This window comes from Paroedura picta, chromosome 2 (genome assembly GCF_049243985.1).
Source record: "Paroedura picta isolate Pp20150507F chromosome 2, Ppicta_v3.0, whole genome shotgun sequence".
Lineage (NCBI taxonomy): Eukaryota > Metazoa > Chordata > Lepidosauria > Squamata > Gekkonidae > Paroedura > Paroedura picta.
In genome coordinates, this window is record NC_135370.1 from 167,550,537 (window position 1) to 167,575,570 (window position 25,034).

At 46.1% G+C, this 25,034-nt stretch overlaps 1 protein-coding gene across 2 annotated transcripts in view; it reads left to right on the forward strand.

The window, feature by feature from the left end:
* Positions 1 to 25,034, forward strand: part of TECPR2 (tectonin beta-propeller repeat containing 2) — a 70,971-nt gene that overhangs the window by 1,161 nt on the left and 44,776 nt on the right. Inside the window, exons 2-11 of one of the 2 annotated variants that reach the window (XM_077323734.1) lie at positions 4,097 to 4,344; positions 6,931 to 7,059; positions 7,389 to 7,520; positions 10,877 to 11,034; positions 11,774 to 12,086; positions 15,150 to 15,282; positions 16,710 to 17,183; positions 18,782 to 19,752; positions 21,894 to 22,077; positions 23,085 to 23,258. In XM_077323734.1, coding sequence (XP_077179849.1) covers positions 4,126 to 4,344; positions 6,931 to 7,059; positions 7,389 to 7,520; positions 10,877 to 11,034; positions 11,774 to 12,086; positions 15,150 to 15,282; positions 16,710 to 17,183; positions 18,782 to 19,752; positions 21,894 to 22,077; positions 23,085 to 23,258 — 2,887 coding nt within the window. In that variant the 5' untranslated portion in view covers positions 4,097 to 4,125. The remainder of the gene's footprint in view (positions 1 to 4,096; positions 4,345 to 6,930; positions 7,060 to 7,388; positions 7,521 to 10,876; positions 11,035 to 11,773; positions 12,087 to 15,149; positions 15,283 to 16,709; positions 17,184 to 18,781; positions 19,753 to 21,893; positions 22,078 to 23,084; positions 23,259 to 25,034) is intronic. The other variant, XM_077323735.1, reaches the window with a different exon arrangement.

Sequence of the window (25,034 nt, forward strand, 5' to 3'; positions counted from 1 at the left end):
AAATATCTCTTTTGCTTCCTTCTCCATCCAGCAGACATTAGAGTGGGGAAATGCACACTTCTTAGGCAGCTTCTCATCCTACAAAATGCTTTATTGAAGATTGCATTGTGTGTAGTCATCAGCTGCTGAGACAAAAAGCAGACCTCTGGGAGTCTTCCCCTAGCGAATGCGCTTATATAGTTCCTATCTATGGCAGATGCTGCAGTGATTGGAGGAAATTGGGTGGAGTCCCCTTCTGGTGATAGACTCCCAGTTCTTAGCAACCCTTTGCCCCTTAGTGGTTTACCTTGCTCACCTTGCTGCGTGGTGCTTGTTGAATTTTCCTTCAGAGATATTCTGTGTATGTTGCTAATGTTGGTTGCAGACTTTGTGGGGAAAGACATATCTCATGGCCCACTTTGTTTGCTTTTTAACAAATGGGTGAAGGTTTGGCAAAGCGGCAATTAATGCTGCCTTTCAAAATATACCTTCGCTTTGCTTCCTCATTTAAGCTACAAGAGGAGAGACTGTCCTTTGTCCATTCCTGCTCCTACAGAAGAATAACACCCTAATTTGTTTGGTCAGCTAGAGAAATGCGTCTTAGCCTAGAACAAGGGGTTGAATATGCTGAACTTTAGGGTCTGTTAAAGCTGAAGGATTCTTTGATGGGACATAGTTGGCAGAGTGAGTGTGAATCCATATTTATTCAGGCTTGAGACTAATGTTCATAGGAGGAAGCATATAAATATGATGTAATTTTGGCTCTCCGCAGGTGTTGTTGTTATACTCTCATACATCTTTTTGGAATTATAAGAAGACAACCTAGTTTTTGTACCCTGCTTTTTACTACCCAAAGGAGTCTCAAAGCAGCTTACAATCACCTACTCTTCCTCTTCTCACAGCGGACACCCTGTGAGGTAGGTGAGGCCAAGGGAGCTCAGAGAGAACTGTGACTGGCCCAAGGTCACCCAGCTGGCTGCATGTGAAAGAGTAGGGAATCAAACCCGATTCTCCAGATTAGAGGAGGCTGCTCTTAACCATTACACCATGCTGGCTCCCAGAGGAAGTTACATATATTAGCTTTTCAGCACGATCACAATCGCACTGCATCCCTTTTTTTAATGTCGCTGTAATTCTGACACTTTACATTGACATAGTGCTGTAGTTTGAGAGCTGTACCATAGGATTTTCTCATATCACTGGTGGGCAAAATTACGGCTCACTTTCTTTGGCCATATCACGCGATCCAACTCAGTGGAGAAAGCAATTATGCTAGGATTGGTCAGTGGAAGAAGGAAAGCAGCCTGACAGAGAGCACAGTGGTTGGATACGATCGGGGTGGCCACTGGCCAGAACATTGCATGGCTGAGGGAGGTGGTGTGGGATTGGGGATCATGGTGAAAGCTGAGCCATGGGATTGCCAAGAGTCGTTGTCAGTTGAATGGCTGACAAGTGCTGTAGTATGCTCAAAGCATTTCACGTGCGTTATTTGTAATACTTATCAGCCTTGGTAAGGTAGGCCAATAACGGTGCAGATTCTGTTCAGTTCTCAGAAGTCTCAGTTTATTCAGTCAGAGCTGACTCCCATGTAAGCATAAATAGGACTGTAGCCTTTAGCCAGTTTGGTGTAGTGGTTAGGAGTGTGGACTTCTAATCTGGTGAGCCGGATTCGATTCTGCACTTCCCAAATGCAGCCAGCTGGGTGACCTTGGGCTCCCACGGCACTGATAAAGGTCTTCTGACCGAGCAGTAATATCAGGGCTCCCTCAGCCTCACCTTCCACACAGGGTGTCTGTTGTGGGGGAGAGGAAAGGGAAGGCAAGCTGCTTTGAGACTCCTTCGGGTAGAGAAAAGCGGCATATAAGAACCAACTCTTCTTCTTAATTAGTTACAGTGGAATTTTTAGTATTTCAGAATATCACAGAGTTGGAAGAGACCACAAATGGCCCTCCAGTCCAGGCCCACCCCCACCCCACTCTTCTTGGGGACTTAAAAATCACACACTCCTGACAGGTGCTCTCCAAAAAGCTTGGAGCTCTTGAAATAAAAATAAAGCCCTATAAAGGGCACTTTATAATAAAGCACGGGACTCTCTGGTTACCCAACACAGCTTTCATGTGGAAACTGAGAAATGAAACCAGGTAGCTGACATTGACCTTAACTGACATCACCCTTAACTTTTGATGCTGGCCTCACTCCGGCTTTGAACTTGACATGTTTCATGTACTGGTAGAAGATGGCAGCTGAACCTTCCCTGTTGGTAGTCATTATGGCGAACAGTATATGGGGATGCCTTGTGTTCTATGGGCATCGTAATTTTATATTGTATGAGGGGCTGGAAGTCTGGGTGGCCCAGGCTAGGCCAATCTCCTCAGATCTCAGAAGCTGAGCAGGGTGAATCTTGGCTAGTACCTGGATGGGAAGGAAGCCCAGGCTTGCTATGCAGAGGTAGGCAATGGCAAACCGCCTCTGTGTGCCTTACGAGTTGTCTCAGAAGCAACTTGACAAGACTCTCTGACAGTGTGATTGTCCCCTTGGGGGACAATCCTGGATGTGCTAAGGAAGTATTAACTTGCTTCTGGTTGCCCAATAAACATGTGCCTGTGTTAGAGATTGAACCAGGAATTTCGAGGCTATCCCCTGTGGACGTGAGGAAAGGTGCAAGAGAAGACTCGGCCGCTCAGGGATTTCTACGGAGACCTGCAGGAAGTGAAGCACAGCCCTGGCCTGATCCCAGTTCCTCTGTGACTTCCAGAGCACCAGGATGGGCAGGAGTGGGTCTCAGTTATTTTTGACAGGAGGAAGGAGCTAAATGTGCCAGCACAAAGGAAGGCATGCCCTTTTCCTTTTTCATGTCCTTTGCTAGTCACAAAAGCCAGGAAAGGGACTCGCAGTTGGTGAGCTAGACAAGAGTGTTTGTGGAGCCCGGGTGTCCGTGAAGGAAAGCAATTATGTATTGTGCTAAATTTGTCACAAGCATCACAAGTCACTTTTATGGCTTGCGAGCAGCTTCTCTTTGCAGGAGAACCTCTGTCCATTCTGTGAGATTATGAACAAAATCCAGGAGAAGAGCAGGTTTGAAGTTCAGTAGCACCTTAAAGACCAGCAAGATTTATATGGTATAAATGGAACGTTGACTCTTGAAAGCTTACATAGCCTGGATACCTTGCTGGACTTTAGGGTGCTACTGGACTCAAATTTTGGTTTTCTGCTGCACACCAACATGGCTACCCACCTGGAAAAAATTTAAAGAACTCCTTATTTTTTTCTGCAAAAGTGCCAGAACTGTCATGATTTTAAATTCGAAAAATGTAAGAGCGATTTGTGCTCCCCTTCCCATTTCTGTGAAAATGTTGGAAAATTGGAACTCAATGGAATGTTACGTCTTGTCTGCCTTAAATCACAGAGGAATTGCACAGTAAGTTGATTTTTGGTTTAGAATAACCAATCTTCTCATGTCCCTAATCCGCAGTCAGTGATATTGTAGATCTGAAACAGCTTCTTTATCAGGAGATAGCCAGTGTGGTAATAGTGGTTAAAGTGCTGGACTAGGACCTGGCAAACCCAGGTGCAAATCTTCATTCTGCTTTGAAAGTCACCGTAACCATCCTCACAAGGTTGTTGTGATGATAAAAACGGAGGAAAAGAGAACAGTGTAAATTGCTTTGGGTCCAGACCGGGGAGAGCGGCAAGGTATAAATGAAATAAATTATAACAAATAGGAGAGAGAATTATATTTTGGTCTTTCGTAGCATAGTGATTAAGAGCAGCAGCCTTTCATCTGGAGAACCGGGTATGATTCTCCACTCTTCAGCATTCAGCCAGGTGGGTGACTTTGGGCCAGTCACAGTTCTCTTCAGTCTGTTCTCATAGAGCAGTTCTGTTACAGCTCTCAGCTCCACCTACCTCACAGGGTATCTGTTGGGAGGAGAGGAAAAGGTGTTTGCAAGCCGCTTTGAGACTCCTTCAGGTAGTGAAAAGCGGGGAATAAAAAAAAACAACAGCAAATCATCTTCCTTTTAACCCGTCCTGTATTTAATTTATTTAGATTCTAAGGGCGATGCTTAACGAAAATTGTCTCTGTTGCGGGGAATAGATTAAAGTGCCTCTTTCCCAGCTCACAGGTAACCCGTACAGCAGTTGACCATGGCCTCGGTGACGCCGTCCTTGACTTTCAAGGAGTTCTGCCCTTTGTATTACCTCCTGAATGCCATTCCTACGAAGATCCAGAAGGGATTCCGTTCCATCGTGGTGTACCTCACCGCCCTCGACACCAATGGAGACTACATCGCTGTGGGCAGCAGTATCGGGATGCTGTACCTGTACTGCAGGCACCTAAACCAGATGAAAAAATACAATTTTGAGGTAAGAGTAAGGTGACCAGATTGTCCCACTTTTGGAGGGATATCTGGGAGTAACTGGCAAATTGTACTTATGTTGCAATTAAAAAAAAATATATTACAATATTCTTCATAGATAGGATATTCTTCATAGGCTGTTAAATCCTATATACCTCAGATTTTGAATATTCAAACAGGCCATCCAGATCAGGAAATTTGACCCATTCCCTGGGTCAGATCATCCCCCTCCCATCTTCACAGCCGTCTCTCGTCCCCAAACCGCCTCCAGACACCAGTTTCTGTTTCCACAGCCTTCCTGGAACCTACATGGAAGCACACATTAGAGCTAGGAGTTGCAGACAAATTGGAAGCAACTCAGGTCCAAATCTAATCGTTCTAGAGGGTGCCTCAAAGATAAGGTGACCAGATTGTCCCACTTTTGGAGGGATATCTGGGGGTACCTTGCAAATTGTACTTATGTTGCAATTAAAAATATATATATTACAATACTATTTTTGCGTTCTATGAAACTTTTTGTTGCTCCATATAAACCAAATTTTTAATCAAGGACCCCCCCCCCCCCCGGTCAATGGTGTCCCGCTTTACCAATGTTAAAATCTGGTCACCTTAGGTAAGAGTGAACACGTGTCAATTAAAACTGTGGGGCTTCAGTTTCCCAGAATGGACCTGAAGTTACTGCCCTCAGCTTTAACATCTGTTAGCTGTCCGCAAGCAAAAGGTGAAGAGGTCCCTTTCAGAAACAAATGAGAACACGTGGGGGTTTAGGAAATTTATTCCAGCATAAGCTTGGATTGGAACAGAGTTTCTCAGACATGTGAGGAAGTAGGCTGTAGTCCAGGAAAGCTTATTCCGCAGTAAAAAAAAAAAGTATTTGAACTGTAAGATGCCTCTTTGTTTTCACTGTGGAAGATGAATTCTTCTGTTCCTCAACTTTATGTAAGTTTATCTTTACATCACTGACACTGAATTCTATTGAACTCTCTACCTAGTTGCTTATAAACCTATTACTGTATTTGGGAGGTATTATAGGTTGGCTTGAAGATGCATCTACTTGTTGTGTGTATTTGCTTTTGTTTGGGTGACTTTGGGCTGTTGTGAGGATAAAATGGAGGAGAGGAGAATGATGTAAACTGCTTTGGGTCCCGATGGAGGGACAAGTGGAATATAAATGTTTTAAAAAATATTTATTCATTTATTCTTTGGATTTTTACCCCACCACTTCTGGCAGAGAAGTAAAATAATAAGCAGTATCCTGAGACCAGCATGTAAACACATAAATTAAGAGTGGTTACATTAGCAACACAAATCCTGAAGTTCGGCAATCAAATTTGAGTCCAGTGGCACCTTTAAGACCAACAAGGTGTTAGCTTTCGTGTCCATGCACACTTCCTCAGACATGAAAGCTCACACCTTGAATAAATCTTTGTTAGTCTTAAATGTGCCATTGGACTCAAACTTTGTTGTGCTACTCCGGACCAACATGGCTATCCGCTTGATTCTATCTTTATGGGAGGTTCAACAATTATTTATTTGTTTTAGTAGTTTAATGCTCTGTTATAAAGTGGCTCACAAAAACATCCAATTTAAACAATAATTGCACCAAAAAAGCGCAAAACCCAAGTGTGGTGTCAGTTTAAAGTTCACTGATCAGTTCATTCGGTGTTCGCTGGCAGTGAGCCATGGACTAATTTCTGTTGCTAAAGGCTTGTGCCTCTGGCCCCATCCGAACCTTATACACGTAGGCAGGAAAGAGACAGACAGGTGAAATGTTGTGCAGCTGCCAAGATGTTCTCCAACAGTTCCTCTCCTTGTACCCAAACAAATCACAGAAGGAGCCAGTTCAGTTTCCAGCCTCCATTCATACATTCATGTACACAAACTTTCCGGCTAAAAACTTGGTTGGAATGAAGTTGGAGGAAGCACAATGGAGGAGGTTCTGCTCCATGTTTATTTATTCAGTAGATCTCCCCCCACCCCACCGTAATGAGTTCAGGGCAGTGTACATAGTTTTCTCTTCCATTTAACCCTCACAACAACCTTGTGAGGTAGGGTAGCTTGAGAGCAAATAACTGGCCCAAGTAAATTTTATGGCAACTGGGAGTTTGAAGATGGGTCTCGCTGGGGCTTGTGCGCCATGCCAGACCCTATGCCACACTGGTGTTCTTACATTATCGGAGCACAGACTCTGAAGCAACATCTTGGAGAATTTTAGAATCAGAATCATAGAGTTGGAAGGGGCCATACAGGCCATCTAGTCCAACCCCCTGCTCAACGCAGGATTAGCCCTAAGCATCCTAAAGCATCCAAGAAAAGTGTGTATCCAACCTTTGCTTGAAGACTGCCAGTGAGGGGGAGCTCACCACCTCCTTAGGCAGCCTATTCCACTGCTGAACTACTCTGACTGTGAATTTTTTTTCCCTGATATCCAGCCTGTATGGCAGTTATGGGAATGAGGATCAGGGGGAAGACTGGTACAGAGGAAGCACTCCTTCGGGCATCCCAGTTCCAGCCAGCCCAAAATAAAATAGTTTTGATTCTGGAAACTTGCTGCCTTTATTTCATACTTCTCTTTTTGCTCTTGTTTGCTCAGGGGAAAAGTGAGTCTATTACAGTTGTGAAGCTCTTGAGCTGCTTTGATGATCTCGTTGCGGTTGGAACAGCTTCTGGCAAGATTGCTGTTTTTCAGCTGGTCTCTTTGTTGCCTGGGAGAAACAAGCAAGTAAGACCCAAACTTGATTAAAACTTGGGGTGTTCAGGGCATCTTCCAATCAATTCTGCAGTTTCCTGGCAGTCGGCTTAAGGACGTGTGCTTAACACAGTATTTAGCAAGTATGTTGTAGCTTCAAGGTACAAGTAGGGTTTTTTTGAAATCCCTAATTACACAGGCCATCTTTGGAAACACGCTTCTGTGAAATGCCTGATGCATGTTAAAATTAAATACCTTGTCTAAACAGAGAAAAGCACCAGTATGTTAATTGGACCATAGAATAGGCTTCCTGCCCTTTACTCAGTTTCTTTGCTATGTTCACGTGGAAATCTTTTTTGCAGCTTCGAAGATTTGATGTGTCTGGAATCCACAAAAGTAGCATCACAGCTTTGGCATGGAGTCCGAATGGAATGAAGTTATTCTCTGGAGATGACAAAGGGAAAATCGTTTACTCTGCTCTGGATTTCGATCAGGTAAAGAATTGCTCCAGATCAGGGGGGCAGTGTTTCCTGAATCACAATTGGAGATGAGGAAGGCCGGGCCTTTATTTTCAGTTAACACTTTTTAATATGAGCAGTCATCTAATGTTCTCACCTGTTGGCATCTCATCTTTTTGCTCTCTCTGGCCTGTACAATAACAGTTAGGAGCCCTCCTTCTGGTGCAGGTTATGCAGTTTTAATATAATTATTTTAATTGCTTTAACGTTATGTTCACCACCTGGTTGACCCTGATCGGGTGGAAAGGCAGTATAAAAAAGTTTTAAATAAATAAATAAAAAGAGTTATATTCCAGAAATGGTAACTAGGCAGTGCTGGGGGAATTCTGAGAAGCCAGCCTGCTCTATATCTAGGAATGCTTCATCCTGTAGGAATCACCTTCATCCTGTAGGGACCACCTGGCTTGCACCAGGGACAGGGCATTCTTCGTGGTGGTGCCCTCATTATGGAATCCTTCCCTAGAATATGCCATGGAGTTAAGCAGACCTGCTGTGTTTTGAGTTGGGAGCTTGGAAGACGGCATTATTCTGGCAAATGTGGAAAAAAGAGAATTTGTATTGTCGATTGAACACATATTTTATTGGAACTTGCTGCTATTAATGGATTTGCAATTATTCTTTTGGCAGTTCTTACTAAAAATTGTGTTGAGCTTATTGATTGAATACCACGATTTTCAGCTGCTGTTGGCTGGTCTGCTGATGTTTGCAGCATCTGGTAGGATAGACATTGGAGAATAAAAAAATATGACATGGAGTTGCCTTACCCTACCATTGCAAATTTTGGGGGGGGGATGATTCTTTGATTAAAGTTAGTAGGATTATTGGAGCCCAGTTTCTTGAGGACTTGGAGTTATGACAGCTTAATGTAGTTGATACAAAGGCACAGTGTTCCATTCATAAAGACTTTGTGCTCGTAATAACAAAACATTCAAAAACAGCAGATCTTGCTCTAAAAGTCAGAGAGCCGGCACTGACTGGTATATTTGGTGGTGGCAGAACTTGTCTGCCAAGCGAGCCTGAATAATTTCTTAATGGTTTGATCTCCTTTCTTGAAATATTCTTAACTTTGCAATATGCTTCATTCCTGAACAGCTGAAAATGATTTAATTTATTTGGTGTTATGGTTACTTCAGCTTAGGGTTAGTCCTATATGATTTAACTGCAGAAGGGTGGAAAAGGCTTAGGTAGTGTTTGTGTCTATTATTGCTTGGTTAAGGATACATCTGTATGTTTATTTCCACAAAAATAGAGTCCAGTAGCACCTTTTAAGACCCACAAAGGTTTATTCAAGGTGGGAGCTTCCAAGTGCATGCACTCTTCCCCAGGCTAAATGAGCAACCATCATAACCACAGCAATGCAGCATAGAATCATGGAATCATAGAGTTGGAAGGGGCCATACAGGCCATCTAGTCCAACCCCCTGCTCAACGCAGGATCAGCCCTAACTTAAAGGTGCTATTGGACTCTATTTTTGTTGTGCTACTTCAGACCAATATGGTTACCCACTTGAATCTATCCTTATTTCTTTCGTTCTCCTTTCTTTATTTTCCTGCTGTATTTGCTGATTCCCCGTTCCCTACTTTATTTCATTCTCTCTCATTTTCAGAGGGGTTTTATAGTAGCAACAGAACTGAGAAAATGCATGCATCTCTTTTTAAGTGTCAAGTCAATTAGTTTCCATTCCAGCATTCCTCCCCTGCCCCCAAATAGTGGGTCTGTGTGATTTTTTCCAGCATTCCACACTTCCTTTTGCCTGATGTTTTCTTGGCAATGACAGTTCTTTTGGCCTTTTCGTCTGTACCTGTCTTCTGCATCAAGGAATTGTGTCAAGGCATCTGAATGAAAGCCCCTTAACTTAGAGGTGTTGTGTACTGCTCAGTGGAGGTCAGTATAGCATGGAGACTCTGCATACTTTTGGGGATGGAGCAGTGGATGCATCCAACCAGGTGATTTAATTTTCTAAGATGCATCATCCCCACTCTGCCCCTCAGTTTGGGGTCTGTGATATAGAGATCCTGCATTGTGCAGGGGTTTGGACTAGATGACCCTTCCAACAGAGATCCCTTCCAACTCGATGATTCTATGAATGTGTGCTGTATTTAGCTTTAAAAGCCACATGCATAATAAATTATATAATATGGTGAGCTCTCCTGAATTTCTCTGGTGGATTGTTGATTGTAGCTGCCATGGTCATTAGAAGAGGCTTTTTAGAATATATTAGAATTGCATTAAAGAAGGCCTCATGAGTGGCTTCTACTCAATGGATCCTCTTTCAGGGATCTATAGATCTCTTCTTCCTGCTGGTTTTGTTTGAAGTATACTACAGTTTGCAATTTGTGTTACGGTCTGTTCAAATTGCTGCATTTCCTCTCAAAAAGCGAATAGAATTTATTCCAGCATAAGTTTTTGTGAGCCTTGAGTCTTCCCCAAAGCATTTGTGTACTCATTTCCCAGATCATTCCTTCCTTCCTTCCTTCCTTCCTTCCTTCCTTCCTTCCTTCCTTCCTTCCTTCCTTCCTTCCTTCCTTCCTTCCTTCCTTCCTTCCTTCCTTCCTTCCTTCCTTCCTTCCTTCCTTCCTTCCTTCCTTCCTTCCTTCCTTCCTTCCTTCCTTCCTCCCTCCCTCCCTCCCTCCCTCCCTCCCTCCCTCCCTCCCTCCCCAGGGCGGTTAACATACAACATCATGGGGGGGATACATGTTGGATCATCACTAGATTCACAATCTGTGCTCAGATGTAGGATTATTGAACCTTGGCTATCTTCAGGCTTGTTCAAGGAGATATCCCAGCCAAGTATCGGGGAGGGGGGATCTCTTACTCCTGCTTGAATGGTCCAGCATGGACTAAATTCCAGTGGTGCCTATCAACTTCTGAGTCAGTCTTCTTTAACCTGACCCAACATGGTTAAAAGCAGTGGTCTCCAACCCCCGGTCTGGGGACCGGTACCGGGCTGTGGCTCCTCCTTGTCCTCCTCCCTGGCTGCTGCCTTGGGGGCTGCTCTGCTGCCGGCTCACCTTTGGTACTCTCCAGTGGCTACCATGGCTGGGGCTCCCCCTTGGTGTGGCACTGCGCAGCTGCTGCTGGTAGTGCCTCCCAGCAGGCGGCAGGAAGTCAGAGGCACCAGTGGGAAAGCAAGTGGAGCAGGGGCTCAGGTGGCGGAGGTGACATCCCTCAGCAAAAGCCTCCCCGCCCCTCCCCCCCCCGGGCGTCTGTAAAATTTTCAAGCGTTGACCGGTCCCCGGTGATAAAAAGGTTGGGGACCACTGGTTAAAAGCACAGTCACATTCTTGGCTTGGCAAACGAAAGTGTTCTGTGTCCGTGTTATGCCTCTCCAGGGTCGTTGCAATTCCAGTTTGGTCTTGGAAGAGCCATCTTCAATCGTGCAGCTAGATTACAGCCAGAAAGTGTTGCTGGTCTCCACTCTTCAGCGAAGTCTACTGTTTTACACAGAAGAAAAATCCGTCCAGCAAGTTGGAACCCAGCCCAGGAAAAAGTAACTCCATTACACTTTGATGCAAACCAATAACCATTTAGTTTCAGATTTGTAGAGCTGGGACTTGGATAACGAATGTAATTCAACGTAATTCTATGCATGCAGTATTTTTTTTTTTGTTCATCAGTCTTTCACTGAAGCTGTTAAGTATGATGATTTTATGGCTTTAGTTTTTCTGACGAGCGATAGCTGTGCTTATCTGAAATTCTCCAAGTTCTGCTTCTCATGAGCAGGACATTAATATCCCCTTCATCTTGGCTACTATCCATAATCCCTGAGTGTAATTCACACTTCCGTGTCCATTCACGTACTTTCCTCTCTGTGCTGCTTGCCAAAAGAGCCCTCTCTATTTGTTTGCAGAGCAAAAAAAAAAAAAAAAAAGGCAGCAGCAGTTTTTGCCAAACTTGCAAATTCATTGCCTGCTTTTGACATATCCTTACAATATCAGGATTGAAAATAGTTATCCATCCTCCTTTTATGGGAGAGGGAAGATAAAAGATCAGGGTTCAAGCAAAAATAATAACAATGGTTGTTTATTCATAGCAAGAGGCCCCTTATTTTGTTCAGCAAAGCACGTTCCAGTTTGTAGTGTTCAGGAACTTTATGCACTGCCTTTCCAAAACTTTGCTAGGACACAAAAGTGGTTGGCGTTGGTGGCCTCTTTTCCTCCTCCCCACCCCACCCCACTCTCTGGTGAAACGATACGGTTTGCCAATACTTTTTTGCTTTTCCATTTTAGCACTGGGAAAATCGGAGCGTGTTTTATACCCGGGCTGTGCAAGCAAAGCGACCTGACGCTGTTTGCTGCAAGGCCCGGGATTCGCCTTTGGAGATCGGACGTCCGCGGGACCGTGCAGGCCACGTACATTTTGAAAGACGTCTTCGCCGCTGGAATGAAACCTTTTGAATTGTATCCCCGGATGGAGCCTGCTGACAAGGGCAGTTACAGTTTCCCTGAGAGGCAACTCGGCCTCCTTTGCTGCTTCTTCCAGGAAGGGTGGGTGCTGAGCTGGAACGAATACAGCATCTATTTATTAGACACTGTCAACCAGGTGAGTGCAACCAGTAAAGCTGTGTTATAGCGAGTGCATTTTTAGACTGAGGCGGTGGAGTCTGCTGAAGGGTTCCATCAAGGTCCCCAACGTGGTGTCCTTGAATGCCGTGCTGCCTGTTGACACCTTCCCGCATGCCTACCAAATGTTTGTGTACTTGTATGGCCTGTAGTGGGTATTGTAAGGCAGTGGCACTGCACTCCCATCAGCAGCCAGTCATTCAGGCACTTGTTGGGAGGAGAGCATGAGGCCCTCTTCATTGGCCAACCTGGCCCCAATGCTCTCCATGTCCTTTATCAGTCCTTTATCAGTAGACCAGCCATTCTGAAGGAGGGGTAAAGAGCAGGGCCCTTTCCATTGGTCTTCACTGTGACCCATTTATATTTCTTGGGTTTAACCATCTTGAGTTGCCTTTGCTGAGTCCTCATCGAATTGGAAGTTGCGTGTTTCTTTGGTGTTGGAAAGCGTCTTCCAGCTGACTTATGGCGCCCCACTTTAGGGATTTAAAGGCAAGAGACATTCAGAGGTGGTTGGCCATTAATTTTCTCCCCATTTTGACTCTGGATCTCCTTGGATGTCTCCCATTCAAATACTCACCATGGTCAACCCTGCTTAGCTTCCGAGACCTGACAAGATCAGGCAGGCCTGGGCTATCAGTTCAGGGAGTTGGTATTTGCCTCTTTGTAAATCTATAAAATCACAATTGTAATGCAGAAACCTTCAGCCTGTGCGTTATGGTTTTGCTGCATCTATGACTAGCACAAGCCACCTGCTTTGTTGTTAACTACAGCAACCATCTAGGGACAGGGCGGGGGCAGTAGGAAATTGCACGCAGGGAAAACAGTTTGGAAATCACCCCCTCCAGAATTGTATATATCAGTCAATTTGAGCAGGTTGATCTCCTCCCCCTTTTCTCTCTTTTTCTCACTTGGTTTCAACATTCTACACCTCCCAGAGCATATTCCGTCCTCATCAGTCAATTTCTATTTTTAAAAATCCTTGTGAGTGTAGCGCACAGTCTGTCTATCAGTCAGAACCTTTAATTGGCATAAAAAGGTTAGTAGACAAAGTTGGGTTTTTCTGCTCAAATGGGAGGACTTCCACCCTCAAGAATGACAGGACCCCATACAATCTGTGGATGGCCTTGCTCATTCTCTAGAGCAGGGGTAGTCAACCTGTAGTCCTCCAGATGTCCATGGACTACAATTCCCATGAGCTGGCAGGGGCTCATGGGAATTATATTTCATGGACATCTGGAGGGTGACAGGTTGACTACCCCTGCTCTAGAGTAGCGATCCCCAACCTGTGGGCCGCAGACCACATGTGGTCCTTCGACTAATTGGAGGTGGGCCCCGAAGGACGCCTTCTCCCCCCCCCCCAGCCCTTTTCTTCATCACCCCTCAGCCCTTTACAACACACTTCATTGTTGTGGCATGTCTGTATCTTATTTTGAAGGGATGTTTAAACATTACCATAGTGATCAGAGAGCGTTAGGGCAGTGGTTGAGAGTAGAGGAGTAAACTACCCCCCCCCACTGGGCCTCAGTAAAAGGCGTTGAGTGGTCCCCGGTGATAAAAAGTTTGGGGACCACTGCTCTAGAGGACAAGCCACACTGCAGTCTTTGGGCACACCTGATTTTAAGGTAGCCTTTGCCCCTGATCATGCTGGTAGGAAGCTGAAGAAGTGTGACCATCTGCCTAGTCCAGGCTTTCTCAGCCAGGGGGCCATGAAACCCTGGGGTTTCTTGATGGCCCTGGAAGGGTTTCCTGAATGGGTGGGGTTAATTAATTTTTAATATATTTTTAAAGTGTGTTCAACATTTATCAGGTGATATGACCATATATGCTCACATTGACCCTACTATCCCATCCTAAAATGGCCAATGATGGGCCTGGAGGGGGCGGGAAGAAGAAGAAGAAGAAGAAGAGTTGGTTCTTATATGCCGCTTTTCCCTACCCGAAGGAGGCTCAAAGCGGCTTACAGTCGCCTTCCCATTCCTCTCCCCACAACAAACACCCTGTGGGGTGGGTGAGGCTGAGAGAGCCCTGATATCATTGCCCGGTCAGTACAATTTTATCAGTCCTGTGGCGAGCCCAAGGTCACCCAGATGGTTGCATGTGGAGGAGTGCAGAATCGAACCTGGCATGCCAGATTAGAAGTCCGCACTCCTAACCACTACACCAAACTGGAAGGACAGGGGCCCTGGAGGATGGGCATTTACACGGCTCTGCTTGCCAACCGTATTCTGCCCAATCGTGCCTCTTCTGGGGTTTCTCAAAGCCTGAAGAATGTTTCACGGATTCCTCAATGGTAAAGAAGTTGAGAAAGGTTAGCCTTGTCCCTCGTTCTATGGTTAAGTAGGATTTGGATGAGGGTTGCCCAGGCTCAGTCATCTGCTCCCTACAGGCTAGATTTATTAGTGACTTTCTATTATGTTAATAAACAGTGCTGGTATTACAGAGCGTGTTAAATCACTCTAGCTTAAGCCATAGTGGAGACTGCAAAAAACAATAAAGAATGCATGAAAGGTATGTGTTTTTGTGCAAAGATTCCTGTCCCCGAGGGCTGAGTACGTGCTATGGCGTTGTCTAGTCAGGTTTCCCAGAAATGGATTTTTGGGTGCCCTGTTTGTGTGACAAAGCTGTAAGGCTGAGGACTGTTTCCAGATTAATGATCAGCTGTCAGCATAGCTATATTTTTCCTTCCTTCATCATAACAGATTTCTGAAAGCTCTTTCCAGCCGGCTTGGCGATGCTTTGAGCTTTGAAAGCATTGACAAACGTAATCTGAGATGATGCTTTCTGGCCTAATAACGCTGAATATGCCATGACAGAGCTAAACTTATAAAACATGTATGACCCATTTCTGTTCCACGCTCTCTGCCAAGCTTAATGAGAACTGCCCTCACCCCAAATCCCTCTTTCCTTTCAATGGTGCTCTTTGTTGTAGTCGAATACTGTTCCCAGCCAAGACGACAATGCAAACTTTCAAGTGTTGTCTGCATTCTAGAGAGATTCTCAGCACTTTCAAAAGCTCCTCTTCCTCTCTCCTTGTTTTTCACAGGCTCTGATTGGCAGCTTGGAAGGATCTGGTGATATCGTGTCTGTGTCTTGTACTGAAAATGAGATTTTCCTTTTAAGGGGAGACCGAGATATCATAAGGCTCTCGAGCAGACCTGAAGGGTTGGCATCAATAGGTTTGCACGCTTTAACGTATTAAATGTATAGCATATGTAAAATGACTGATGTGTGGTGAGCGTTTCTATCCAGAGGCAGCAAACCTCTGAATCCCATCTCTGGCAGGCAACAGTGGGGAAAGGCCTTGGCCCCTGTGCCCTGCTTGTTTGCCCCTCCAGAGCAAGTGTTGGTTGCTGTATGAAACAGTACACTGGGCTAGATGGACCACAGGTCTGCTTCAACAGGGTCTCCGTATGCCCTTATTCTTTGAATGGATTCAGATAATCAGTTTGACTGTCCACTTTAGGATTCTTGCAATTTATGCACATGATCTTGGATCCAAAAAAACAATGGCTGAAGGTCTTTTTTTTTCACATTGGGGCTTTCATACCCTGATTCTTCATCTGTAATTCTTTATGTTCCCCAGAAGGCTGCGCTTGAAGTTCAGTTGACTTTCTTGAGAAAAAAACAACAGTTCAGTTGACTTTCCATAATTTATTGCCTTTGCCTTGAAGACTTAGATGTCTCTCAACACGGACATATCCACTAAAACAAAGCAACAGAACAAGTCTTGAACTTTATTGGCCTCTGTCACCTTTGTAATGCTGACAAGAAGATAAAGAGCTGTATCCGTCATAGGAGATTAAAAAAAAAAGACCAAGGCAGAATTTGGTACAGATATTTTATTACTCAGGTTTAATTTCCAAAAATTACCTCTATTAAATAATGAGAGAGAGATTATGTCATCTGGATGCCAGAATATAGTAAAGTTCTTCAAGTGACAATTAGCTACTGATCTTTTACTCTTTTTGAAGAACAACAGCAAGATGAACAGATTCCACTGTTGGAGCCTGTTGCCAAAATTAGTAGGGAATTCTGGGAAATTTAACAAAGTAATAAAACATTTTTGTCTTTTGAATGCCATCTTTCCTCTGAGGAGTTTGGGATACCATGTATTCTCCATCTCCTTTTTTAAACCATTGCAACAAACTTGTGAAATAGGTTTGATTGTGTGTGTGTGTGTGTGTGTGTGTGTGAGAGAGAGAGAGAGATTCAAGCATGTGCACTGGCAGACTTCAAGCAGTGGCTGGACAGATACTTATCCTGGATGTTTGAGGCTGATCCTTCATTGAGCAAGGAGTGGGATTAGATTGCCTGGATGGCCCCTTCCGATTCTAGGATTCTATGAGTCTAGTTCAGCAGTGGAAGGGGCTGCCTAAGGAGGTGGGGAGCTCCCCCTCACTGGCGGTTTTCAAGCAGCAGCTGGACAGATCCTTCTCCTGGATGCTTGAGGCTGATCTTGCATTGAGCAGGGGGCTGGACTGGGTGACTTGTGTGGCTCTTTCCAATTCTGTGGTTCTATAAGCTCACCCTCTCTGTACTTCCAGCTCCCTGTCGTTTATAAATTTTCATGTGCCATTAAAATGTAAACGTTTTGTGTGTTCAGTTTCAGATGTGAATTCAAAGCTGGCGTGTCCGTTATCCGATCTGAGCCCAAAACTACAGAGCCCTCTCTCTGTAGTTGCATCCGTGTCACCTGATCCGTTTGCACCAGCAAATCAAAAGTGCAGTGGCTTCCCTTCACCCCAAACTCCTGGCGATAAAAATTATTCCCTGACAAAAGCTGATCTGGAAGCAGCACAGGTAATGGAGAAAATCCGCTCTCAGAGCTTTGACGGACTAGGGGAGTTGACCAGCGACCCGAGGAGAAGAGGCTACTCCGTAGCTGGAGAGTCAAGAAGTAGGAGCAGCTCCATGAATTCTGTGGACAGCGGCTCCAGTTTCATGACCACTGGAGATCAAACCTCCCTGGAAGGTCCGCTTTCTTCTCAGAGATTCAGTGTGATCAGCTCTGAAGACTTCAACCAGGAGCTCGTTGTCAAACCAATCAAAGTGAAAAAGAGGAAAAAGAAAAGACCTGGTAAATAACTAGTTATGCAAAGACTTCTTCTAACATTTTCAGTTCCACTGCCAGCTTTTGAGCTGAACATGAACTAAATCAATTGGCAAGAAGCGACCCCTTTACTGAAGAGCTATTGCCTATGTGAGATGCCTTATTTTTGCAATTGATGGTTGCTTGCTTATACGTTCAATAAATTTGAAGAAGATACCGCTTCTTGACAATTGATTTCATTCACGTTTGGACGTTATTTCTTTGTGAAATCAAAGCTTTTGATCTGAAACATGCCACACTGTACAGTTCCTTCTCATTACAACGTTTTGTAGGGATGTCATTGAAGTTCGGTATGGTGAGGCTCAGGAGCCGCTGTCCTGGCATGAGTAGGCTGGACTTCTTGAATTCAAGCCTATTTAGACCAAGGGACTGAATCGGCATAAATCCAAAATATCTGGTTTAACAGTGAAAAATCTAACCCTTGGTGGTGGTAGGAAACACGACATAGTTAACCAGTTTTCTACACATCTTGACACATGGGGTCAGCACCCCCTCGCCATCTATGGCTTGTTCATTGAATCTGGAGCCTGTTTTCACTGTTTGGCTTGGAGATAATCTACCATAAGATTCAGATTCTGAGAATATGGGCGCCAGTTTGGTGTAGTGGTTAAGAGCAGCAGCTTCTAATCTGACGAACCGGGTTTGATTGCCTGCTCTTCCTCCACATGCAGCCAGGTGGGTGACCTTGGGCCAGTCACAGTTTTCTCAAAGCGCTCTCAACCACACCTACCTCACAGGGTGTCTGCAATGGGGGAGAGGAAGGGAAAGCGATTGTAAACCACTTTGAGACTCCTTTGGGTAGAGAAAAGCAGGGGGTAAAAACCAACTCTTCTTCCTTGCAGTGAGGCTGAAAGTGGGAGGAGCCACCTCTGTGTATATAAAATACTCCAGATTTCCTCCCTGGCAATTTCAGGGATTTTTTAAAAGAAAAACAAAACCAGCTTAAACCTTAAGAAGGAGGGATGACACTTGGACCATGGAAAGCAGCTCCAGTTGAGATGTGTTTCCTGTTATAATAAAAATTGAATTGTCAGGGGCTTTCACGGACAGAGTCCGGACGGTGTAGCTGTGGTCTGGTAGTTTTAGTCTCAGTTGTCCTCCTTACTCCAGAGGATAAGGGCCCTCTATGATAAATGACCAGTGGTCATTCTCCAGTAACTGTGGCTGGCATCTTCAGAGGTTGGACACCGCAAGATGGAGATCTCACTGGTACTTTGGCACGGAGAGCTTCCCATCTTGCCATGTCCTGCCTCTGAAGATGCCAGCCGGTGAAAGTTGAGAGTCCAAGACTACCAGACCGTGGCTGCGTAGCCCGGAAAACCCACAACTGCCAGTGGAGTATAATATTTTCAGCTGCTGCTGTTTAAATCATGGAGACACACTGTAGCTTACTAATATAGGTCAAAGTCAGGATTGGCCATGGCCTTCAAAATATAGTTGTTGCCTATATGTTGTTTTTAAACAGCATGCCCTCAGTTGATTGACAGTGTTCTTTCTGCTTTCTCCCTTTCCGCACCTCCCCCCACCCCCTGGACCTTTAATCTCCCGCCTATACACGAGCTTAGAAAACGGGCCCAGGAGAAACCCCAGTTCTCTGGAGAGCACGCCATGCTCGGAATATCAGGGTTCTATTGACAGTCCCCAGTCCACAAATGCGGACTCCCTCTCCATTGCTTCCAGCCTGGTGGGCGGCGTTGTAGACCGCTCGGGGATCGAGTCTCCAGACCAGGAAAGTCTGGAATCGCAGAGTGTGCTGTGGGAGGAAAACGGCTCTGAAATGTTCAGCGTCCTTCATTCTCCAGAGCTGACCGCTGCTTGGACCCTGGAGGGGAGCGCCGAAGCTCCCGAGCTGCTGAAACTTCCTAACGGGGAGAACAAAGCAGGTGCGTTGCCTGCCACGGACTTCTCCGATTCCAGCGCCCCGTCGCTGCTTGCTGGTGATCACGGGGGTAGTGATGAGAGTGAACTCAACGGGGGCCTCCCGCCTGAACTTGCTGAAGCCGACTCCAAGCAGCCATCCCAAATTGCAGAGGGTTATTCCGCTCTGTGTGAAACAGAGCAGATAGTAGATCAGCCGGGCCAGCAAAGGATCGGAGATCTTCTCAAAGGGGCAGAGCCCGTGAATGGAATGCTGGGAAATGCCTGTAGTGCTGAGGAACCTTTGGCCTGGGAAACTGGGGCTGAACCCATCTTGCAGAAATCCCAGCAACCTCTCACGGACACAGTGCCCCCAGGCCCCCTTGATGACCTTCCTGCTGTTTCTAGGGATGAGGCATGTCACCAAGAGGATGCCTTGCCTGGGCAGGACTTCAGGGAGGCATCCAGCCCTGAATGCAAGGTGAACACTGCCAGCGAATGGGTAAGCAATGATGCCGGAGCTGAGAAGTCGGCCTCGAGCGATGAAGAGGACATCTACAGGCACGGCTTGCCGTGTTCGTCTTCGGAGATGAGTGTGGCAGATGCAGGGGGTTGCCTTGCTGCCCCGGAGAAAGCCCAAGCGAGCATAGAGGAAGGGATGCTTTTGAAATCCGATCAGGTAGGTCCTTGAGCAAGCAGCCGCGGCACAGCATACAGAAATAGGCTTTGTTATATACCTTTGAAATGAAGCGTTTTGCTTTGAGCTAGGCTTCACTTCCGGGCTGACAGCTAGGAAGTCCCCGATCGTCCCAGTTGAGCGCTGACTCACCAGGTTGTTTATTAACAAGCATGTCCACCACCAGATGGTCCCATACAGCCACTGATTTTTTAAAAAACAAAAATGGAAAGATATCACGGAGGAGGAAGAGGGATATGGGAGGTTGTGATTTTGAAGGAGAGGTACCGTGCTGTGAAGAGGAATTCACCTGTTTTCTTAGCTGTTTGAAGTACAGCACTGAGCCCTTCTAGCTTAGTAGCACTTCCGGATAACCCAGCTTGGTTCTTTTTGTTTAAATGGGCAGCTGAGGGTTTGTGAAAGCTGATGGAATGGTGAAAGGGCATTCTAGAACACCTAATTCTGTAATTGGCGGTAGGGGATGATGGGGGTAGAAAGCACTGTCAAGTCATAGCCAACTTCTGGCTACTCTGTAGTGCAGGGGTGGCCAAATTGTGGCTCTCCAGATGTCCATGGACTGCAATTCCCATGAGTCCCTGCCAGCACATTGTAGTCCATGGATATCTGGAGAACCATAGTTTTGGCCACCCCTGACGTACTGTTTTCCAGGCAAGGTATGTTCAGAGGTGTCTCGCCTTTGTGTAGCAACCCGGGACTTCCTTGGTGGTCTCCCATCCAAATTTTAAGCAGGGACAACGCTGCTTAGCTTCCAGGATCTGACAAGATTGGGCTAGCCTGGGCCATCCAGGTGGGGGTGGGCGTCCTAGCCTTGAGTTTTTCTTTAAATCCTGCTCATGGCTGGGAAAGCAAGTGCTGGGGGGTTGGTGATGGAAAAGGGAGAAGAAGAATTTTAATATGATATAAATGCAGCTCCCCCCTCCCATACACACACTGTTACATTAACAGATGAAGTTCTCTGGCAGCCATCAAACAGGCATTGATATAAAATAAAAGCTTTAGGCTAAGGGTGTACAGTGAATCAGCCTTTGGGTTGCCTGAGATGCCCCCCCCACCAACAGTACTTGTGTCTTAGCAGACATTGCTAGACTCTTTGCTTGGTGGTGTTGGGCCAGCTGGGTGCCAGTGAAGCTGATTGGCAGAAAATGTTAGGCAAATTGTTGAAAGGTGCCAGCATCTCGAGTTGGGTTTCAAGTGGTGAAACCAAGTGGAAGTTGAAGGGTTAAGCCTTTCCCTGCACAAACTTGAGGCTGGCCAAGCCTGCCCTTTGCTCTGCAGAAGGAGGTGGTGATATGCCTCCTGTCCATTTGAGCTGTAGGCACTGTTACTCCCAGCATCTTCAAACCCTGGAATTCAGAGGGGCAAGGCCTTATGATGACATCATAGAATCACAGAATCATAGAGTTGGAAGGGGCCATACAGGCCATCTAGTCCAACCCCCTGCTCAACGCAGGATCAGCCCTAAGCATCCTAAAGCATCCAAGAAAAGTGTGTATCCAACCTTTGCTTGAAGACTGCCAGTGAGGGGGAGCTCACCACCTCCTTAGGCAGCCTATTCCATTGCTGAACTACTCTGAATGTGAAAATTTTTTTCCTGGTATCTAGCCTATATCGTTGTACTTGAAGTTTAAACCCATTACTGCGTGTCCTCTCCTCTGCAGCCATTGGGAACAGCATCCTGCCCTCCTCCAAGTGACAACCTTTCAAATACTTAAAGAGGGCTGTCATGTCCCCTCTCAACCTCCTTTTCTCCAGGCTGAACATTCCCAAGTCCCTCAACCTATCTTCATAGGGCTTGGTCCCTTGGCCCCAGATATCGGGGTGGGTGGGGGGAGTGTCTGGTGATACCTTCATATACTAGAGGGGGCCGAACTGTGGCTCCCCAAGATGTCCATGGACTACATTTACCATGAGCCCCTGCCAGCATCGGTAGTAATTGTAGCTCATATGCATCTGGAGAGCCACAGTTTGGCCACCCCTCCTTCACCTATCAGGGTTGATTCTGGCCGTTGTTATTGTCTTGAGTTAAGCACCCTTCTTTAGCTAGATGCCATGTCAGCTCCTCCTGTATGCTTTCTTAAGCCAATGAAGATGCTTCACTACCCTCTAACTCCCCAGTCTTTTAGTTTGCAGAAAGCTGGATGGGTTATGCGGGCCCCGGCTACGGGATACTGAGCCTGGTGGTCTCCGACAAATACATTTGGTGCTTGGATTACAAAGGTGGCCTCTACTGTAGCGTTTTACCCAACGCCGGTCTGCGCTGGCAGAAGTTTGAGGAAAATGTCCAGCAGGTGGCAGTCTCCCCTTCAGGTTGGTCGGCTTCGCCTTTCCGCTTTGGGTACCTGGCTGGAAGATCGAATTTGCGTGAGAGCTTCGTCGCCGTCCCTTTGATACCGCTGCCTCTTGGCTCTGTTCTTCCTTTTTCTGTCCCAGAACACACAAGGTTAGAGGCGCCTGAGCCTTGACACGATCGTGAGCTGTTTCCGAAACTCAGTGGCAAAACAAATGTCACTTTGTCAAGATGTTATTAAGATTTCCCATGTTAGAAGTGATTTCCCTTTGAGCTGGGGCCGTATAAAAAAGAACAACGGGAGATAGTGCAGCCTAAGTTGCCTTTTAAGGGGAAAATGCTGTATGTTTGGGGTACGGGGAAGGTCACACCATGTATTTTGTTTTTGGAGCCAGAAAAAAAGCAGTAAAGCTTGTCTGGATCATGCCAGCCCTACAGATGGGTTGGGATGATTGGAACTTTTCAGAGCTCTGCTAGAGACCCTTTTCCTGGTTAGCACCTGCAGGCTTAACAGAGCCGGTCTAATGGTTAAAAGCGTTGGACTAATATTTGGAAGATCCAGGTTTGAATTCTCATCTGTGCCATGGAGGTTTGCTGGGGGACTTTGTGCCAGTCACACTTTCCCAGCCTGTCCTACCTCACAGGGCTGTTGTGAGGATAGAATGGAGAAGAGGAGAATGATGGAAGTGACTTTGGGTCCCTACGGGGGTTGGGGGGGGGGAGGCAGGGCATAAATGAACGAGATAGATCAGCGCACATACTCCAAGCAGGAGAAGAGGTTTATCTTGCTTGCCTGCTTGTGCTTACGTTGATTGAGACTCTTCTGTAGGGAAGTGTTCAGACCCACAATCATATATTTTTTTTTAGAAAAAGAAGAGCAGGGTTTTTCTGTACCCTGCTTTTTACTACCCAAAGGAAAGGGCTTACTATCGCCTTTGCATGCAACTAAAGAGCCAAGCATGAAAGGAGAGACCAGGGAGGGCCACAAAATGGGCTTCGTCCTGTTTATGCTCGTGTTCCTCCTCAGGGACTCTTCTCTGGAAGATTGAACAAAAAACCAATAAAGCCTTTGCCTGTGGTAAAGTCACCATAAAAGGGAAGCGTCACTGGTACGAAGCGTTACCCCAAGCGGCGTTTGTGTCTTTGAGCGACGACACGGCCTGGATCATCAGAACAAACGGGGACTTGTATCTGCAAACAGGTACCCAGCTGAGTGGCTGCTCTTTTCTTTGACCTGTGTGCTGGTGTTTGTTTTCCCCAGACTGCTTTTCAGGTAGTGCTGGGGTTCCTTGGCACAGGGTGGTGGGGCTTCTTCAGGTAAGGTTGGTGATGGAAAGCGCCATCAAGTCACAACCACCTTACAGTGACCTGTAAGGTTTGGAAGGTAAGAGATTTGTAAACAGAGGCTGGATAGCCCTCTGATGGAGAGGCTGATTCCGTGAAGGCTCAAGGGGGTGGCAGGTGACAGTGGATGAGCGATAGGGATGTGAGTGTCCTGCATAGCGCAGGGGGTTGGACTAGATGACCCATGAGGTCCCTTCCAACTCCATGATTCTATGAGGCTAGAGAGAGGCATCTGAGAGGCATCTGAGAGAGAGGCTGATTCTGTGAAGGCTGATTCTGACGGAGAGGCTGATTCCGTGAAGGCTCAAGGGGGTGGCAGGTGACAGTGGATGAGCGAGAGGGTTGTGAGTGTCCTGCATAGTGTGGGGGCTTAGACTAGATGACTCAGGAGGTCCCTTCCAACTATGATTCTAGATGGACAGAGGTGGGTTGCCTTTGCCTGCCTCTGCATGGCAACATGGGGCTTGCTTGGTGGTCTGCATCCAAGTACTAACCAGGGAGGACCCTGCTTAGCTTTTGAGATTTGATGAGATCAAGCTAGCCTGGGCCATCCAGGTTGAGGCAAGGTAAGGCTAGTTTCGGGAAAGGCAAGCTTACCACTCATACCAATCCTCTGCTTATTAGAACAGTGGCACCTTGCAGACCATGTGCTGGCAGGGGCTCATGGGAATTGCAGCTCATGGACATCTGAAGAGCCACAGTTTGGCCACGCCGGTATAAGGTTTCATGTGCAGATACCAAAGAACGGTGCATGCACACAAAAGCTTCTATCCAGAATAAAACTTGGTTGTTCTTCAGGGTGCCACTGAACTCAAACTTATTTCTGTGGCTTCAGACCAACATAGCTGCCCACCTGATTCTACTTATTGGGTTATCCTAGAGTGAATTCAGAGATCATGCAGACAGGCGGTGGGGTCAAGGAGGGACTGGCTAACCCACACAAAGTATATATGTGAACTAAGCGTCCAGAGACTCTTACAGGTTGAGTTCAGGGGTGCCTCAGCAGGTTACTTTCAAACAAAAACAGTTTCTTGATCAGAGAAGGTTTGGGAGGAAAGGCATTTACAATTCTCAGGGTTAAGGAGAGCTGCTCGATTCTCCTGTTTTGATGCCTTCCCGGTTTGTGAAAATACACCTTGTTTTGTTTGTGAAACTCAGAAGGGAATGACTGCTGCAAGCCTACCCATATCCTCTTCTCATGCCACTTCTTAGAAGGAGAAAACATTTTTACCCTGAGCAGACTGCCCTTCTGTACACCCTGTGGGCTCTGTCGCGCTTAGCCTGCAAGATCAGAAGGCTTGTGTCATCTCATGCACATTTCTTGGCTGTATTTGTGGAGTCCATCCTGAGACCAAATGCAATTCCTCCACATGCAAACCAATTAGCTGATACCTGAAAGGTTTGCCAAAGAGGTGGTGAACTGTCCACCTGAAGTTTTTCTTTCTATTTTATTGAGTTCCGTTGTGCCTCGCCATGCACAAGCAGACGTGTTTCATAACTGGTCAGCCCTTCGTGCCTGAAGACTTAGCAAGGAGCTTAGTTTGTGTAACGAAGCCCAGGTCTTGACCGCGGATCATTTCTTAGAGAACTGAACTGCCGCCAGAAGCTGTTGATCCCTCGTATGTGATCTTGC